The sequence below is a fragment of the Urocampus carinirostris genome, chromosome 19 (genome assembly GCF_059441175.1).
Source record: "Urocampus carinirostris isolate Australia breed hairy pipefish chromosome 19, RoL_Ucar_1.0, whole genome shotgun sequence".
Taxonomy (NCBI): Eukaryota; Metazoa; Chordata; class Actinopteri; order Syngnathiformes; family Syngnathidae; genus Urocampus; species Urocampus carinirostris.
In genome coordinates, this window is record NC_142367.1 from 20,944,644 (window position 1) to 20,964,105 (window position 19,462).

A 19,462-nucleotide genomic window follows, 5' to 3' on the forward strand; every position below is an offset into this window, starting at 1 on the left:
TCTATTTTAATTCAAAATTAATTATGTTTTATGCAACCACGGCTCCTACTGTCGTTTTAATTACATGCACCTTATAGTACGGTGCACCTTTCATATGAAAAACATAGAACAAAATACTATTGGATGTGATTGAAGATTAAGAAAATACCATGTTTGTCAATTGTTAAGCTGGCTGACCGACTATCAATGAAGCCTGACGGTAAATAATATTTTCAAGCACAATTTTTGTAGTAGCGAAACAATGTTTTTAAAGAAAATGTCTCCAGGTTCTTCCTATTTTATCCATTCGTTAGTAATTAGCTACCTAGCATAAAAACTGATTATTTCCTTTGACTTAGCCTATAATGCGAGTGCTAACTGTTTGCACGACATTAACAACCTAATAAACAAGTAGTATCAACTTTTCTGAATTTATGTTAAAAGAGAAGGGGGAAAAATACTTAATTGTCATAAAATGTACCTTTTTTGCCTCGACGTGACAGGAATGGGGTGACCGCCTAAAACAATCTATTCAGAGTCAGCTGTGGTTCGTAGGGCCGGGAACGTGAGTCATGCTGGGAAATGTAGTATATTTAGTAGTAGTATATTACAGTATCTAATCAATTAAAAATATGAGAGACATTACTACAGAGAAACAGTCTTGAAGTTTTTCTGTTTTGAGTCATTCTTCCTTCAAAGTGAAAGGTAATTACAATGTAATTTCTTTGACAATCTAATTGCTATATTTGCAAGTATCGACCTCATGTTAAGAATATAGATGACATGGCATAGTGTCTTTATTTTTTTTAAAAGAGGTATTTGGTACCTCCATTCGAAACACTCCTGTCTAGGCTTGGGTAGTAAATGTGAAAAATATTAAACATAGTTTTTAGTCAAGCAGATGGGCCAATTAAATACAACACCAGGGAATATTTTGCATAAAAACGCCTTCTGGTTGAAAATCATTTTTTCATTCCAAAACGAATTAAAAGCCAGAATGACACTTAGCAGATTTCCGAGCGAAATTCGAACATGAAATCTCTCCTCCAGTGAGATTTTTTCATCTGCATACTTACCATATTTCCCTTCTTTGTGCTTAAGAGCCAGTTCCCGATATTTTTGATTACATTTATTAAATGTCTGGCAACAGTTCAATACATGCGAAAACTGCTGTCTGCCCAACGTTGTAGTACCCAGTTGAAGAAATAAGCCTTAGTGTTTTCTGTGCATTTCATACTTAATGGTGTTAAAAATCAGTTTTAAGAACATGAATTATTTACTCATAAGCTGTAAAAATGCAACAAATAGTTTGGTATTCAACAAGCCAAAGTGCAAAATGAGAGGAAAGTAATTCTGTTAGCTCACAGATCAGGCCCGCCAAGGGTTTTAATCCGGCCTGCAAGACAACATTGAGAGAAGCTCAAGAGAAAATTGGCTGTAGTTTTAAATGTGTCCACATGCTAGCGCCCAAGCCAGGCACCACTCACATAGCAACTGTAGTCTTTTTCTTTTTCTTGTTTTCTTTCTCCTTCATTTTTCTCTCCCTCTCCTTTTCACTCTTTTTTCTCTTTCTCCATTTATTTCATTGTTCTCCCTCACTCTTTACTTCATTTTTTCCTTTCTCATGCTCACTTATTTTCTGTTTTTTTTCTTCTCTCCTTCTTTCGATCTTGACTTCACCCTCTCAATCTGTTTTGCTTTCTTTTTTCATCACTTTCTTTCTTCCTTTTTCTTCCTCGCTCCTTTTTTCTCCCTTTCTCTATTGTGCTCTCCCTCTCTCTCCCTCCCTTTCTCTTTATTTTTCTTGTTTTCTTTTTCTTTCATTTTTCTCTTTCTCACCCTTTTTTTCAGTTTCTCTCCCTCTCCTTTTCACTCTTTTTTCTCTTTCTCCATTTCTTTCATTGTTCTCCCTTTCTCTTTACTGCCCTTTTCCCTTTCTCATACTCACTTATTTTCTGTTTTTTCTTCTCTCCTTCTTTTGATCTTTATTTCACCCTCCTTATTTGTTTCTTTTTCCAACTCTTCCTTTTTCTTCCTCGCTCCTTTTTCTCCCTTTCTCTATTGTGCTCTCTATCTCTCTCCCTCCCCCTTTTTTCTTTTTCCTTATTTTTTTCTATTTCTGTCACCCTTTTTTGTTTATCTCCCTCTCTTTTTCATTTTTTTGTCCTTCGCTATTTCCTTCATTGTTCACACTTTCTCTCTCCCTCTCTCTTTATTTCCTTTCCTTTCCTTTCTCATGCTTACCTTTTTCTCAGTTTTTTTCTTCTCTCCTTTTGATATTTAATTCACTCTTTCTCTTTGTTTCTTTTGCTTTCTTTTTCCATCCTTCTTTCTCTCTTCCTTTTTCTTCCTCGCTCCTTTTTTCTCCCTTTCTCCCTCTATTGTGCTCTCTCTCTCCGGCTCTTTTTTTAGTGAAAACATACACAAACCACAAATTTGTAAGGAACTTCGAGAACCAGCTCATCCAAAATTAAGGCACTTCATTTTTTTAAAGGGACAGTGTGTATTATTAGACCACTACATGTTGTTGTTTCGTGTCATAGGAGCAATAAAACGAGTGCAACGAAGCACAAGCAAAAATGCAAACTACGGAGACTCAAAGTCACCAAACAGCAACATTTTCCTTCTCATTTTTTGCAGAACCTGCAGAAACAAGATGGGGGACAATTATGTCAGCGTCCTCTAGGGGGGGCCTCTTATTAAATCAAATGGAAATTTCTCAACTTGCGAATATTTAAGAAATGCACTTATATGATAACCCATGTATTTTTGCCAATTTTTTTTCAAATCAAGATGTTTTTTTCATTGGGTGACGCTAGAAAATACACACGGTCCCTTTACACCACCCCACCCGAAACAAGCTAATCATGCACCACAATAATAAAAGCATGTGCAACACATGCTTAAGAAGACTATGACAAATACTGTAGCCATCTTGGGCACCATTCGTTTTTGTATTGGAGATCCTGAGGTGTACGGTTTAAGTTAGCTATTTTACTTATACCTTTAGCATGACAGGCCTCAAATCATCAGTTTCTGAGTCCAACATAAATGGTCATAATTCATTTCAATTAGCAAGTTTTGCTAATGGTGATTGTAGTAGATCCCAAACTCGTGGAATCGGAAAATGTCTTCAAATAGAGAGCTAGGTTACATTAGCTTGGCTGTTTCAATAAAAATAGAATATGAAAAAAGCAACTCATCACAGTTGAGGTTTCCTTGATATCCCTTTAAAGGTGAAGAGTGATAAAAGGCTGCCTGCTTGCTTTGAGATACATCAGGAGAAATGCCTGCAGCCGCTTTTATCAAAGCCTCCCAGTCAGCTATAAGTAACTTCACCCAATCTCCTCTCCGAGGCCCGAAAAACACAAAAGCTGACATTTCTGTTGAAGCTCTGCAGATTAGAAGATTTGAGACGAGAACCGGGCCCCGGTGGATGGCACGAATGATCGCCTTTTCGAGACGATTTTGCGTTGAGAATATCAATTCTCCGGAAGTTTAAATTGCATTTCTTACTGTTTGGATAGCTTTGCACAAGGGAAAATGGAAAGAACTTCCGAAGCGCTAGGGACATTTTTAATGGAGATTCTACCACGGCACTACTTTCCTATTTTTCTTCTGATTTGATTTCTCATTTAATTTCATGAACACGTCTTTGCATTTTAGGTACCTCCAATATAGGCAGCACGGCGGTTCAGTGGTTAGCGCGTGTGCGGCACAGTTCTGAGGTCATGAGATCGAACCTTCCTGTGTGAAGTTTGCATGTTCTCCCGGTGCTTGCTGGTCAAAAACGTATCATTAGCTGGAGCGGGAGATCAGAGCGTGGTCGGTGGTCAAAAACAGGTCGTAGCCGGAGCCTAACAGGGAATCAGGAACAGACGAGTGGTATACGGTGAAAACGGGACCGACGGGAGTCAAAGTGCTTGCCTTGCGTATGCAGAGGTTCGCTGACGGACTGACAGGGAGTGACTGGCGCACTGGGTATAAATAGGAGGGGAATTAATCAGGCAATAAGAAACAGCTGGTGCCAAACAGGTGAGTGCAATAAGTAAATATGACACCCCTGCTCTAGTGGTACAGAAATGAACTGCAGTTCAATTGTGTTTAACTTTGAGGTTGACTACATCTGAATTTGGACAATAAGAACTACTCTATTTGAAATTGTGATTGGAAAACATTCGAATATAGTGGATGAAAACGTCAACTTCATAAACTTTGCCAAGAAACCATGAATGAATGATTAAAATTAGGGACCGTGTCCCAATACTATACATATATAGCACGTGCACTCCTGCCAGCTGCCTCTATGACATAAAAGCAAATGTATACAGCCGCACACTAAAAGCTTTGGCGTGCATTCTGCATGCTGCGGCGGTGTTAAAAATGCAAACCCCATCAAAGAGTCTCGTGCCTCTTTTTGAGCCTCCATGCAAAATCTGATGAAAAGCTCGAGCTATATTTAGAAACATGTTCCTCAACATGTTTCAATCGGAGCACAACTTGTTTTGGATCTTGTGTCCATGCAGATGTAATTTGAACAGGGAGCAAACAACGGGCAGTAACCAAAGTGGCTCATTATTGGAAAGTCAAGTCTTGTTTATTTGTTTGGCCCTTCATCACGAGGAGTCTCAAAAGGCTGTACGGATTATTGCAACCTACAGACTATTATTACACCATCCCCTGATCTAAAACCTTAATGAGGGCAAGGAAAAACCCAAAACCTCAACATGAGGTAAATGAAGAAACCTCGAGAAGGAACCGCACATGAGGTAACCCCCCTTCCAGGATGACCAAGCTGCAATGGATGTAGCAATAACTAATGTTGGGAATAAATAATCAAAATGTCATTTCCACACGAGGGCAGATTTTTTTTCATTAACAATTTAACTAATTGTACTCCATCGAAAACGGACGAATTAGCGGCGTTGGAGTCTGTGTGAAGCCTTTTTCTCAAGTCCTTTAGCTTTCTCCTATTGGCCATCTTCTCCCCACATAATGGAGTGCCGACTCCTCCCATGGGCGTGCCAAGGAAGCCCCCTGGGCTCCACCATCTCGTCGAAGAGCGTCCTGATGTCTGGACACTCAAAACAACACAGAGCGTTTCTACGCCATCAGGGCCTTTCTGCATCACCAGCGTCTGGATGTGCTGATTATCTTATCAGCCGTACGTCCCGTTCCTGTAAACAACATTTTCCACCAGGGTGCCCTGACCTCACACCACAGCCCAGTCAGTGAATATCTTTGGCATTAAATGTAATTTGTATTCAATTGTATAAAATCGTTTATAGTCAAATGTATTAAATCCTTCACTAATAATACACAGATATTGTCAACAAGAAATATAGGTCATCCATAAGGTATAGAATAGAAGTGTGTTTTAAGCCTAGATTCAAACAGTTCCACTGTGGTTGCAGATCGAATCTCAGGGGGAAGAAAATTCCACGGGGCCCAAATGGAGAACCTCTCGAACGTGTGGATTTCTTCTTGGCTCTTGGGATCACTAGTAAACCAGCAATTTCAGACCGGTACATAGGGGGAAATTGAATCGGAACGATATTAGTGGAGAAAGGTGTTGAATTAACAGTGAGACTAACTAGAAATCTAAGTGGGATTGTAATTATGGATGCACAATAGTAATAGGGTTAATATTTATATGACGTCAGAATTATCTGCCCCAGAAGAAAAAGACACTCAATTGTCACTTGCTATAATATTTAATAAGTCTACAGTTGGTTGGTTGGTTAGTTGGATCCCTTAACCACCTGGGTCGTAGGAGAACCATTTCCTGTTTAGTGTCTTGGGCAAGTACACCCTGGTGGCGCCCGTCCCTCTTCAGGCCAACATCTGTTGAAAATGGTCCAAGCAGTACAGCACATTCCTTTTTATGTGTATTGTGTAATGCAACTGCAAAGCAGTAGTACGACGCACACAGAAGAATACAAACGGAGTCATTTTGGGGAGTGGTAAGGGTCAAGGGACACTGTTCATTATTTGACCACTAGATGCCGCTGTAATTGTGTAGTGCAACCGGAAAACAGTGGTACAAGGCACTACAAACTATGCAAATACTCCACCTATGAGTATATAAAAAATGTTTCTAGGAGAGTTTACGTATTTTTGCTTACTATTTAAACCGATATCACTTTCTTTCAATGACATGCTTTGAAACTAGGAGGCGCTAAACAATACACAATGTCACTATCTGTCATGATTACTGATGCGGGGCACCTGAGCCTGCTCCGTTGGCGGCAACAGCCACGGACTCTGATTGGCTGCTGACCTTTTTTTAAACTCCCGCCTTCCTGTCAACATTCGTCAGTTTGTTTGCAAACCTCAGCTCCACGCTAGGCAAGCTCTTTTTGACTCCTGACTCAATCCTGCCCTGTTTCCCGTCCGATTCCCGGTGCCGACCTCTTTTCTGAACCCGTTTATGTTTTTGCTCCTCCGTCCCGGCCATCGACCCGTTTTTTTTTCTCGCTCTCAACACTCCCGTCGCTCAACACAAGAGTGCCACTTCCGCATTCCAAGCGATCTGACCGACGATCCCCGGATCGTGGGTGCAAGCCCTTTCCTCCTTCGAAAAAAGCTGAGTAAAACGCAATTGGGTCACGTCTCCGTTCCTGGTCCGTGACACTATCAATTGTATTGGTGTCTGATATCAGTATACAAATATCAGTGTATATTTCCACTGTTATTCGACCTTTCTTGCTGTATTTAGGAATATGTAGTTCTGGAAATGTGATCAAATTTTATTCATTTGCATGTATTTAAACAAAGAGTCACACAGTCCCCTTGCTCTTACACAATTAATTCGCTTTCTCAATCGTGCCAAGTTTACTGGCAGACTAAAAGCACTTTGGAATAGAATAAAAGAGCATCCATCCGTTTTTTGGGTGGGAGAAACACTGAGTGAATACTGCAAATAAACAACAAAACGGGAAAGTTCTGCCAAGTCTTACCGCAATCACGTGACAAGCAGCTTGAAGAGCTTTCTCTCACGCCGATCAATAACCAGATTGGCAAAGTGCTGAGGCGAGGCCCCGCCGGGGCCGCTGATGCGCAGTCTTGTCGCATCGATCCGTTTGGGAGGAATCCAGGAGCGTCAGGTTGTCCATTCCTCGCTGCCTGGCCGAAGGGCTTCTGCCCCAAAATCCAGCATACGAGGAGGTATCACTTTTATCTGGATACATTGGAGCCCCCTTCCTTTCATGCAATCCTTTGGTGTGACAGACGCACTTTGAAAATCCAACGGCCAAATTTAGCCTGGGTCGTAACCAGTGTTGGGCGCTTTACTGTAAACAGTCATTGGTTACTGTTAATTCATTCAAAAAGTTAGATTACCGACACGAAAAAGTAGCACGTTACTCCAAAAGTAACTACTTGGTTACAAACAGGGTTGGGTAGGGTTACTTTAACTGGATTACTTTCAATTACTTTTGGATTACTCCAATACCAAATATGCTAAGAAAAGACAAAAGAAACTAAATGTGAATAAAATGATGACTCACAACACGTGGTAAGCTTTCTCTCCTTGCTTTGATCTCTGGCAAAACTGACATAAAATGCGACAGAAACAAAATGAAAATAAATCCAAACAGCTTGCCAACATCATTTTTGCCGTTCCATTCCGTTACTCCCCAAGCCTGCACAAAATTTAGTCATTTTATTCATATTTAGTTTCTTTTGTCTTTTATTAGCATATTTTATCCAAAAGTAATTGAAAGTAATCAAGTTAAAGTAACCCTACCCAACCCTGGTTATAAATTACCCTATATCTTCACTTAGCCACAGTTAACCTAATCTATCTAATCCAACCACTTTAGAAATCCAATCTTGGTCTGTATGTGATTTATAGGTTCTTAACAGCTGAACAGATTTTTGGGAAAATATACTCAGTGGTGCTTCATGCACCCGAGAGCGTCTCAAAGTTGGGTTCACATCAAGGCACGCTCAATAAATACAAACCAAAATCGATTAGGGGTAAAATCTCAGCCCCGGGCCTGAACCCAGCCAGATATTCAGGTCACGCCAGGCCTGAAATGTCAATCATTAGTCCAGGCTCTGGCTAGGCTTCTCTCTCGCTGCCTTTCTTTTTTTTTTTCATTAAATTATCCACTTATTATGTGTTCTGTTTCTTTGTGAAGGATTCACACAGGGCAGCTCGCTAGCACTTTCGGACATAGAGTAGCGGGGGCGGAGTCGTCCAAAATCACACATTCTTCCTGCTCACAAATATAATATGGAAACTTGGGTTAACTTTGGGCTCGGTCCCTCAAATCATGGGCTGGAATTTTAACACCTGATTTTACCTCCAAAAATTGCTAAACATTTGCTTTTAAATGTAAATGGTCTGCATTTATATAGCGCTTTTCAAGTCAGTGAAGACCTCCCAAAGCGCTTTACAATGGGCTTCACAGTTTTCCCTTTTACACACTAACTAACCGAGAGCAGGGTCAGCCATGCAAGGCAACTATCTGGTATCAGGGGCATTAGGGATTCAGTGCCTTGCCCAAGGACACTTCGTCATACAACACGGAGGAGCCGGGAATCGAACCTACGACCTCTTGATCCCAAGACGAGTGCTCTACCTCCTGAGCTAATGTTGCCCTATATAAGGTCTTTGGCGCTATCTGGCGATCAAATTGGGTACTGCGGTTTCCGATCACACCAAGCAGCCAAATCCAATCTTCTATACCGAATCCAATGCCGGGCCTTTTTGCTGAAAAAAATATATGTATACAACAACCTGTGTTAGCAGCGAAGCCTTCATATTTCTTGGCCTGTTCAATCTTGAGAGCTGGCAAACGAACACTTAGCTGAAATACTCCAATCATCCATTTAGTCTTAGGAATACAAACCACTTAAAAGATGTCTTTGTCCATTTCTGGGTACAAGAAGTGGTGTATTGTAGGGAGGCAATGACTACCAATGTTGTAAGTCTTAGGTATGACTCGGTCAAGGCTTGAACCAGCAACCTCCCGATCTCGGGGCGGGCGCCCTACCCACAAGCCCACCGAGCTGGTAATTTACAAATAAAAAGACAAATTCAAAACACATTTACTGTAAACCATGTGCTCACATTTCCCCCATCAATTTTGTCATATACCATTAACTACTAGTGGCTGACAATCAAACATGAGTATGAACGTAGTACTCTATAGTTGTAAATCCAACTTGGATGCCAGTATTTACGGTGTGGAGAATATCTCCATGATGAGAAATTCAGCGCCCTCATACTATGTGCTTGAGACGGGACCGCCAGAAATGTCCTCCACATGTATTGGAGGGGTAGTGTGTGACGAAGTGAGCGATGCAAGAATGTCCAGGACTTTTAAGGTCATTATTGTACATCTTTAGCATTCAATGATTAGCATAGCACGCAGTAACGACACGAGCGTTACAAAATGTTACACTCGGTAAAAGTAACGGAGGTTACTCTGTAACGCGTTAACCCCGACACTGATCGTAACTTGTCAGTGACTCGTCTTTGGGGGCAACTTCAGGTCAATGGCGTCTTCTCAGACCTGGGAATCCTCAGCACTGGTGATTATTCATGAACCGTGCGAATTCACATGTCATCACTCATGAATAATTCAAATGAAGACATGATCCATTAAGAGTGGAGGCCAGGGAGCGCTTAGTACATGCTGTATGGGAACGGATGAACTGGATGTACAGAAGAAAAAGGTTAGAAAGTCTCTTCGGTATGTGTTGAAAGATTTAAGTGCACCATGAAGGTTAAACAAAAAGAACAATTGATTTGTTGACTATTGATCATGTTGCGCCTCCATCTTTTTTTTTTTTTGCATTCTCTGGATACCACTTAACTATGTGGAATGCACCAAGAAATTCGACATGTTCTCTTTTTTTGTGGTTACCATCAAGCACACAACAGAATAAGTGAGAGGGAGACACTCTCGTAAGATTGATGCTCTCGCCTTTGGACAGAGATGAAGAAATGGGATGTCACTTCGCCCTTGGTTCCATGCCCTTGGAAGCAAATGGATTAGAGTATTTACCCATTCACTTTTCACTATGATCAACTTCTTACAATTGTTGTGATCGTTCTAGTCAATATGGCAAATATGATGTGGACGTTTGATGTTAAAGGGACAGTGTGTATTATTTGACCGCTGGATGTGTTGTGTAGTGCGACTGAGAGTGAGTGCTAAAAGGCACAATGAAAAAAACGAACGACAAAGACTCAAAGCGGCCAAAATGCATCATTTTTCTTGTATTACGTTTTGGCGTACCGTAGCAGCAAGATTGCAGGAAAATGTTGTCAGTTACCTCTTGGTTTGGTTCATGATGTGTAATAGAAATGTTTATTTCCTGACCTATCATTATTTGAAAAAAACAAACACTTTTATACGATTGTTCGTGTATTTCTGCTTATTAGTTCGAGAGCGAGAGATTTTAATTATCCAAATTTTTTTAACTACGATACACAGTCAGTCTAAAGCAGGGGTGTCAAACAGGCGGTCACGGGCCAGATCAGGCCCGCTAAGGTATGGAATCCGGCCCGCTCAGAGAAGCGCGAGAAGAGGGGTCAACACAAGGAAGGCTCCAGGCCCGGACAACATTCCGGGGCGGATACTTAGGGAGTGCGCCGATCAGCTGGCTTGTGTACTAACAGACATTTTCAACACCTCGCTAGACCAAGCCAAAGTACCATCATGCTTCAAAATTGCCAACATCATCCCAGTGCCAAAGAAACCCCAGATCTTATCATTCAACGATTACCGGCCCGTTGCACTGACTCCTATCATAATGAAGTGCTTTGAGAGACTGGTTAAAGAGCACATCACCTCCAGTCTCCCCTCCTCATTCGACCCCTTTCAGTTTGCCTACCGGACAAACCGCTCCACCAGGGATGCCATCTCCTCTGCGCTTCACCTGAGCCTGACACACCTAGAGGAGAAGAACACCCATGTGCTGATGCTGTTCCTGGACTTCAGTTCAGCATTCAACACCATCATCCCACAACATCTGGTAGACAAAATGAGACTCCTGGGAACTGGCTGCTGGACTTCCTCAGTGACAGACCCCAATCAGTGCGGATAGGTCAGAACATCTCAGATGTCATCTACCTCAGCACGGGCTCCCCCCAAGGCTGTGTCCTGAGCCCCTTGCTGTTCACCTTGATGACACACGACTGCGTCCCTAGGTCCGCCACAAACCACATCGTGAAGTATGCTGACGACACAACAGTGGTGGGCCTCATCAGGGACGACAACGACCTGGCCTACAGAGAGGAGGTGGAGCAGTTGGTGGGCTGGTGCAGGGACAACAGCCTGGTCCTGAATGTTGACAAAACTAAAGAGATCATTGTCGACTTCAGGAAAAAACAGCCCAACCATGCCCCACTTTGCATCAACAACAAGGCTGTGGAGGTTGTCAGCAGTATCAAGTTCCTAGGGGTGCACATTGTTCTGTATACACGTGTACTAGAATGACAATAAAGTAGATCTGAATCTGAATGGGCTGCATGTTGAAATATATCCACTTGATGTTGCCAAAGCCAGGTGCCTCTCAAAAATGCTGTAATTGTATATATTTCTCTCTTCCTCCTTTTTCTCTCAATCACTTTCACTCTTTCTGTCTCTCTTTGTTCCTTTGTCTTTTTACTTTCTTTTGTTCTCTCTTCCTTTTCTCTCTATCTTGCTTTCTTATTCTCCCTTTCGCCCCTTCTATTTCTCTTCGGATTTTGTTTTTTCTCTCTGTCTTTCCCCCTCTCACGTTCTCTCTCTCTCCCTTTCTTTGTCACACCCTCTCTTTTTTCTCCCCCTCTCTCTTGTTTCTTTCTCTCTAATCTACCAGTATGGCCCCCAGGAGAGACTGTTTGTTCTATCGTGTGGCCCCAGAGTTAAGATGAGTTCGACACCCCTGGTCTAAAGCCTGTCGATTCCAAATAAATAGAATTATTTTTTTAAACAGTGCAGCCTAATCCCAAAGAAAGGCACAATTAAAGCCCTATTTTTTGCTTAGCCCCAGTAAATGTGTATTTCGAGGGCAAAAACAATAGGGGGACACAAACAAAGTAAATGAACAAGATGTATGTTAAAAGTCTCAGTGGTGCTCGGTTGCTATGGTTTCCAAAACATAAAACCTGACAATTTACGACCCCATGAAAGAAACATGTGAATAACAGGGGGCTCGCATATTATTACACTTATATTGCAGAGGGGGAAACGGAAAATTTGAGTGAAAAAAGGAAAATAACGCCCTTGAAGATTTGTGACGCAGGAAGTAAAAATCCCCGCATTCCACTTGCTAACCTTTACTGCCCTCTGTTGGATGATCTGGGTACAACAAATATATATGCACTATTTTTTTCATTTATTCCACAAATCTTGAGCTATTATACTCATAAATTACATTTTCAAAGCATCTCAGAAACTTGTACATACTTGATTGTTTAAATGCCAGATCTTTCACAGAAAAATGCCCCTTTTAGCGCCATCGACTGCATCTCGGTTTCTTAGTACAATTCGTTCAACGGAGCGGGTCAGGACTCGATTTTTGATGATGAAAAATACAATATTCTCATGGAAACCAAAGAATAAAACCAAAGTTATCCTGCAAAGCTACAGATATTTTCTGCAATATTTCTCCATAAAATTAGATGGAATAAATAGCAATTGGGATATCGTTTATATTAATTGTCTGGAGAATACCTGAATACAAGACAAGCGATCCAGATGGTTACCCGTCCAGGACATGCTTCACATCATATCCTTAAATGTGATTTCGCCGATTAAACAGATCCCAGAAGCTTCTGGAAGCAAACACAATAAAATAACACTAAATAGGATTCGGCAAAACACATGACAGACACTACTTGACCAGAGTGAATTGGAAAAATACTGTACAGATATACATTTATATATATTGGTTTTATACACATTAGCACAGGACAACTACCTAACAACTTCCCTTAAAATGAAATGCTTCCATTTCAGCCCTTTTAATGGCGACGACAAAGATGCCTAAACAAAAACAACAATAATAAATAAGAAATAGAGATAAAATGCTACAAAAGCGGCCGATGCATGCTGGGAGCTCCTCTACTGGCACAAGAGGTAAGATCTTAAGTCCGAGCTTGACCGAATACCGGCCCCGGTCCGTCCTAAAATGTCAATCATCACGTTTGGGTCAGGGTTCTCTCTCGCAGTCTTTTTTAAAATAAATATATATTAGTAAAAATAGATACTAAAATGATGTGTGGATACAAAACAAAAAAAAAAATTGTTGTCCTTTTTCTCTCTGCCTCTCAAAGCCCCAATGTGTAATATTTAACTACTAGATGGCTCTGTATAGTCTTGTGTGAATGAAAACCAGTGTCAAGAGCACAGCGTAGCAGGAAGACGCCAGATAAATATATCAGCGACATTTCGACGTATGTTTTTTTTAATTAACATCGGTATAATTCATGTAAATTTGCCTAGTATTTATAACAGTTTTTTTTGTACCACTAGGAAGCACTAAATGTACACACTGTCCCTTTAAAGTGCCGCACAAGATTATTATGCACATACTGCTGCTGTGGTTTATAGTCCAATTTTCAACATGCCAAAATGGTGGACGGCCTACACATTTTCCCGTCAACTCTTCGATGATTGAAAATAGTCGGTTAATGTAATCTCTGCAGACACAAAAAACAAAAGTTGTAACTGTTCATACGGTCTTGTTTAACTTAGATTTCATTACGAAAGACAGGCTTTCATTATTTATCATGAATAACCTTTCCTCCTTCCGAGTCCTCGCAAATGAAATATGAAAATTCAAGTGTGTGTCGGGCTCGGTCCTGGAAATCAAGTAATTGGTCGGACTCGGGTTGGGTCGGGCTAGATTTTTTTAGTCCTGATCTTACCTCTGACTGGCACAACCGGGAGGAGAAAATCCCATTATTTCTCTCGGGCCCGCTAGAGAACGTATGAGAAATATATGCTATCATGCTAACTAGTGTCTAACCCCGCCCCAACTTTTCCAGTCTGAGAGTCAAAAAAATTTCAACATTTTGTCCTCTGTGGCCTGGACTCCTCAGGGGCATTCGGTGGTGGGAATCCAGGCCCCCTGGTGGCAGAAAACGTGGCGGGGCCGCATGGTCACTCCCACAGACGAGGTCAGTACTTATTGATCCCGAAAAGCCGAACGCCGTGCAGCTGCGGTAGTTTGGGGATGAGAACGGTGAGAAGCGACACCGTGTTGACCACGAAGTGCACGCGGTCGTATTTGGTGTAGAAGCTGGTGAGGATGTACCTGGGAGACAAAAAGGCAGGACAGATTCATTACTATGCCTTGGCCCCTAGGCGGCAGTATACGACTTAATAGTCCACTGTACTGTCAAGCTCAGTTCCTAGCAGAGGATAAAAAAATATATGAGAGTATAGTTATCCCTCTCTATATCGTAATTTATTATACACTGTTTCGCTGCCCTGCGGGTTTTCATCGTGCATCGGGTTCTGCATTTTAATATGCTTAAGAGTCACCCTACCGCTTTTCTGCCTGTGTCTGCCTGTGCATCATTGACATTGTGGTCCAAGTAGTACACTTAAAACAGATTGACCAACTTACATTACGTACACGCAAGTCTTAGTTAATTTCCAGTTTCTCTAAAAGCCATCATGAAAACAAAATTCTATGGACCAATACTGTAATACATTCTATCGCCAACACGCTAAGGGAAGGCAAGTGCAGTTTTCCATAATGCCCACATGATGGCGACAAAATATCATCTGAAGTGGATAGTTTTGATATGCTCAGAATTAATCTTTTATTAATCAGGTTCCCGTATGAAAGCAGATTTATCTGCACAAGTACCCAAATCGGTCAATAAATCCTATTTCAGATCATCAATAGTGCAACATAGTAGCAAGATTTTTTAAACAATTATAATTTGACAGTTAAAAAGTTATTTGTAAAAAAACAAAAAAGTGAATGAAATGAAGTACTTGTATTCGTTTAGAATGTTATCTGCGGTGTGTGAAGCCCTTTTGAGACTCCTTGTGATGAAGGGCCATACAGATAAACATGACTTCTTTCAAGCATCATTTTTGTTTTTCCCAAAACGTCCACATGAGGTCGAAAAAATATCATCTGGAAAAAAAAAAAAAAAAAGCAAAGTGTAAAGTAAAAAAAGTGGATAGTCAAGTCATGTTTATTTGTATAGCCCTTAATTCCAAGAAGTCTTAAAGGGCTGCTTATACTACAGACTACTATGACACCATTCTCTGATCTAAAACATACATGAGGGCAAAGAAAAACTCAAAAAATCAGCATGAATGAAGAAACCTTGAGAAGGGACCACACATAAGGTAATCATTGAAAAAAGGGAACTTTTTGGAACGCAGATCCCCGCAAAAAAAAACAAAAAAAAAAACTTCAGTCAACTCGGTTCTTGGCAGAAGATAAAGAATATATGGCTGAGTACTCATATTTGAAATGTCTAAATCGAATTGGATTTTTTAAGCAAGCATATCAGGTTATAAAATGTAAAAAATCATGTTCAGAAACACAATACTTTTTCCTTACAGGACGATGGGCGTGATGGTGAGGAACTTGCGGGAGGCGGTGAACTGCACGCCGTAGTCCATCTGCTCCCAGTGCGTGAGGAGGCGGGCCTTGCCCTGGTCGGGTGTCTCGAAGGGTGTCCCTTTTACAGTGTGCAGGAGCAGGTACATGCACTGGATTTTGTTTTTACACAGAAAACAGAAAATCTCAGTTTGAATACATCGTCTTTCCCCTCTTTTTGGGGTAATGCATGAGAACATGATTCTTTCTTATGAACTGTTGCAGCTTAAGGCAAAAAAATGTAAAGCAAATTCTTTGACCCAATGTGGCCCTTGATTCGAAACTGAGTCACAGGCCGCATTGGGTCAAAGAATTTGGCCAACTTAGCAACTACTTGTTAAGTAAATTTGCTTTTGGATTATACGTCAAAGCCAGTGAAAAATGGATGACGAGAGACAAATGGCCCGGGACTGTAGTTTGGACACCCCTGCTCTTGTTGTAAAATGTTCTCAGAGCTGCTTCATAAGCAACCGTCATGCACAAAGTTTCAAATATTTTTCCAAGCTCCTTATGAATTGATGCCGAAACATTTATATCACTAATTACAAATTTAATTAAAATTGAATGGCAAAAAGGAAGAGACATTTTTTCTGAATAATGTGGTACCTGAAAAAGTCACGTACATTGAGTGTGTATGAAAATTAAAGTGTAAATACAGGGTGTGCCACAAAAACGTATACACATTTTAGCAGCTGATAATTCAACCACTTATTTAAAACAAAAACCCATTGAACTGATTGACTGCAGCCATACTTAACCTGGGAAGATAGTTTGAGTTTAACAAAGAACCACCAACACGAGCTACCATCACTTGGATGAGATACAAGTTTGAAGCTGATGGAACTCTTCAAGATGTCCATAAAAAGTGTTACAGAAGACAACTCAGAGACACAGGCCCACGAAAGAAGAAAGACAACTGAAAAAACAAGAAAGTCTTGGCAGCAAGCTCATAGTGACATTGACATTTCAAAATCATCCGTCTATCACATCATGAATCATTGTCGATGGAGAACTTACATCCCGAGATTAGTCCATCCCCTTATGATGAATATCCAGATCCAGAGTACAGAATTGCGAGGGTGTAACAAAGATGCACACTATTCCACGCAGATTGTGAAGAGTGATGAGGCCACAATCAAAATAAATGGTTCATTTAACAGACGCAATTGCACTAACCCGGGACATGAAAATGGTCGACCACAATGTGAATTTTAGGGGTGGGACGACATGCTTTGGTCACGATTCGATTGTATCACCATACTAAGGTGCCGATTTGATTTATATCACGATTCTTGATACTTGCAATTCTACAAGTATTGCGATTCGATATGATTGTGGTTTAATTTTCTAAAAAACAAGCAACTTAAATCATTCACTGCCGGCACAATAAACCATGCATGATGTTCAAACAATGCACATCAATCTGTGTCAGTCAGTCCGAAACCTGACATTTATTTCAACAGCGTCAATGCGAACAGAACATGTACACTGTGCAACAGGTTTACAGTCACAAAATCTCACAAACTGAAATGTCAATGTAACACAAATGTGATCCTTTAATGATCCTATTTACAGTTAACAAGATGATAAAATAGAACCTCTAAAAAGAAAGAAAAACAGCACAAGTGTAAGCTATCAAATTCAAGTCAAGATCCTTCAAATTCAACATATTTTTCTTTTTAAAACCCGGTGCTGCAGGTAAACATTGCTGCCCGAGGTGATCCTTTAAGGAAATAAAATACAACAAGAAAGGAGCTGAACTGCTTAAAGTGCTTGAAATTGCATTGCAGATAAACACCAACAAACCAAACTTACAGCACTTTTTGACACGAGCAGGTAAAAGGTAGGCAACTGTTACTTTTCCCTGCTTCTGTTAGTTGAGCTACTGCTTAGGAGTATCAAGCTGCTGTTCAAAAAAGAGAGCTGATCAACATGCTCTGCCGTTAGGGTGCAGTCTCGGAATAATCTTTCATGACGGTATAATATAAAGAGGCTCCTAATTGCAGACCATATTCCGAAATCAGACATTTAAAACGTCCATCTGACTTTGGAATTCGTTTTGCCCAGTCCGAGCTGTTCTAAAGTGTGCTCAGTGATCAATCTAGGGTCCGCTGACGTGCCACTGCAGGTCGTTTGGGTTGGTTAAAGTTGAAATCGGGGTGATGGTACAAAAGATGTGCGGCCATGTTTGTCGTGTTACCGCAGTGGTATAGGGGTCTGCGATAAAGTTTGCAATTTTTGTCATGTCTCGCTCAGTCTTCCTGGGAACTGTATAACAACCAAAATGTGTCCATACTTTGAATTAAAAATGTATGGGCGCCGAGTTTAGTTCTCGTTGCTCTCTTTTTTCCTCCATTTTCCACTTCTGTTCGCTTTCCCGCATTTTTTTTCACACACCAGATATCACATCAAAAGAATTGATTGCGGGGAGAGACGTCCGTTTAAAGAATTCCCCAAAATAAACTCGATACATGGATGGATCGATTTTTTTTTTGTCCCATTTCTGGTTAATTTACCATGAATTAATTGCATTTTCATATTCCAGTAGCATTTTAGAATACAGACGCTGCCCTACTTCCGGACGATCGTTCGTATGTTGAATTTGTTTGCAAGTTGTTTCAGTGCTATATTCTGTATGTTTAAAGTTTATATAAGTATGTTTAAGTAACCTGTATTGTACTGTACTAAAAAAAAATCATAAAATAATATGCTCTATAAAGATAAATAAAGTTGAGTTTAACTTACTTTTGGAAGATGAGCTTCAAGAGTTAGGCGAGTTCCTCCTCCGTGGTAAAGAGTGACCGAAAACAAGCGATCCAACCATTTTCTCAACCGCATCACGCTTTCTTATTCCACTGTCATTTCAAAAGAAACGTCTCGCCTCTTTTTTACACTTTACACCAGCCATATTAAATGGATGCACGAGATATTAAACAATGAAAATGTCAAAGTTTTTAGCGCACTAGCGATACAGTATACGTTGTTATGTTTACACACGTACCAGGAAGTAAAATCTGGAATTTTTTCTTCGGGGTGGATGCTGGGGGACCTCTCACAGGGCCACATGCCGGTAGCGGCGGAAAGAAGCACTAGAGTACTGTCCTCTACTCGGAAAAAGGAGCACACAATACAAGATCTAACTAACAGCAATGATATTTTTTTGTCATCCCCGAAAAATCAGATCGTATGTACCGTTTTTCGTAAGTCGACTGGTCGAAAGGAGGGGAGCGTCTGTACAATTTGTTTTTGCAAAGCCGAATCTGGCTGTCATGACTCGGTTTAATAGGTTCACTTTCTAAAGAAAGAATAAATAATTGAGTCATCAGCTGCTAAAATGTGTACACGTGCCAGTATACGTTTTTATGACACCCTGTAAAGCTTCAATTCCCTTTACAATTGAAAAAAATACAGCCGGATGGCAAAATCTGTCGATAGAGTAGTGTTTTTCATGCAAACAGTTTACATCCCACTTTAGAACTCGGTCAAGCGCCTACCAGGTTGTGGATGAGATTGGTGAGGGTCCACACGACGGGCACGCTGGCGAAGGGAATGCTGAGCAGGATGACGTGCAGCAGGCCGATCCCCAGGATGTACGACAGCCACATGCCCCGACTGTTCATCACGCGCGTGTTGGGGTTCACCTCGCTATGTGCCGTACCGACATTCATGGCGGCGTCACCGGCTGACAACAGAATGACAGAGGGCTAACATTAATCCTTTTTGGATACGACTTGACAACAAATTATTAATATCTCATCATAGATTACAACAGTATGCTCTCCACTGTGACTCTATATAAGGAGACGACTAGCTTTCTATCCCAGATTGTTCATCCCAAGTCATCTTAGAAAATTGAGCCATTGCCGGGCCTTTCCACCACAGCTTAGCGTTGGCAGACAAGGAGAGGTCA

At 40.9% G+C, this 19,462-nt stretch overlaps 2 protein-coding genes across 4 annotated transcripts in view; both read right to left on the minus strand.

The window, feature by feature from the left end:
- LOC148347672 (thyroid hormone receptor alpha-B) overlaps positions 1–553 on the minus strand; it is a 187,744-nt gene extending 187,191 nt beyond the window's left edge. The window contains exon 1 of the mRNA XM_088323710.1: positions 461–553. The gene's annotated coding sequence lies outside the window, so the exon portion shown is untranslated. The remainder of the gene's footprint in view (positions 1–460) is intronic.
- An 11,746-nt stretch (positions 554–12,299) lies between these two features.
- LOC148347673 (ORM1-like protein 3) overlaps positions 12,300–19,462 on the minus strand; it is a 62,911-nt gene continuing 55,748 nt past the window's right edge. For all 3 annotated transcript variants that reach the window (XM_088324005.1, XM_088324004.1, XM_088324003.1), the window contains 3 exons: positions 19,047–19,234; positions 15,514–15,665; positions 12,300–14,241 (listed from right to left, as the gene is read on the minus strand). In XM_088324005.1, the coding sequence (XP_088180131.1) occupies positions 14,106–14,241; positions 15,514–15,665; positions 19,047–19,220 (462 nt within the window). In that variant the 5' untranslated portion in view covers positions 19,221–19,234 and the 3' untranslated portion in view covers positions 12,300–14,105. The remainder of the gene's footprint in view (positions 14,242–15,513; positions 15,666–19,046; positions 19,235–19,462) is intronic.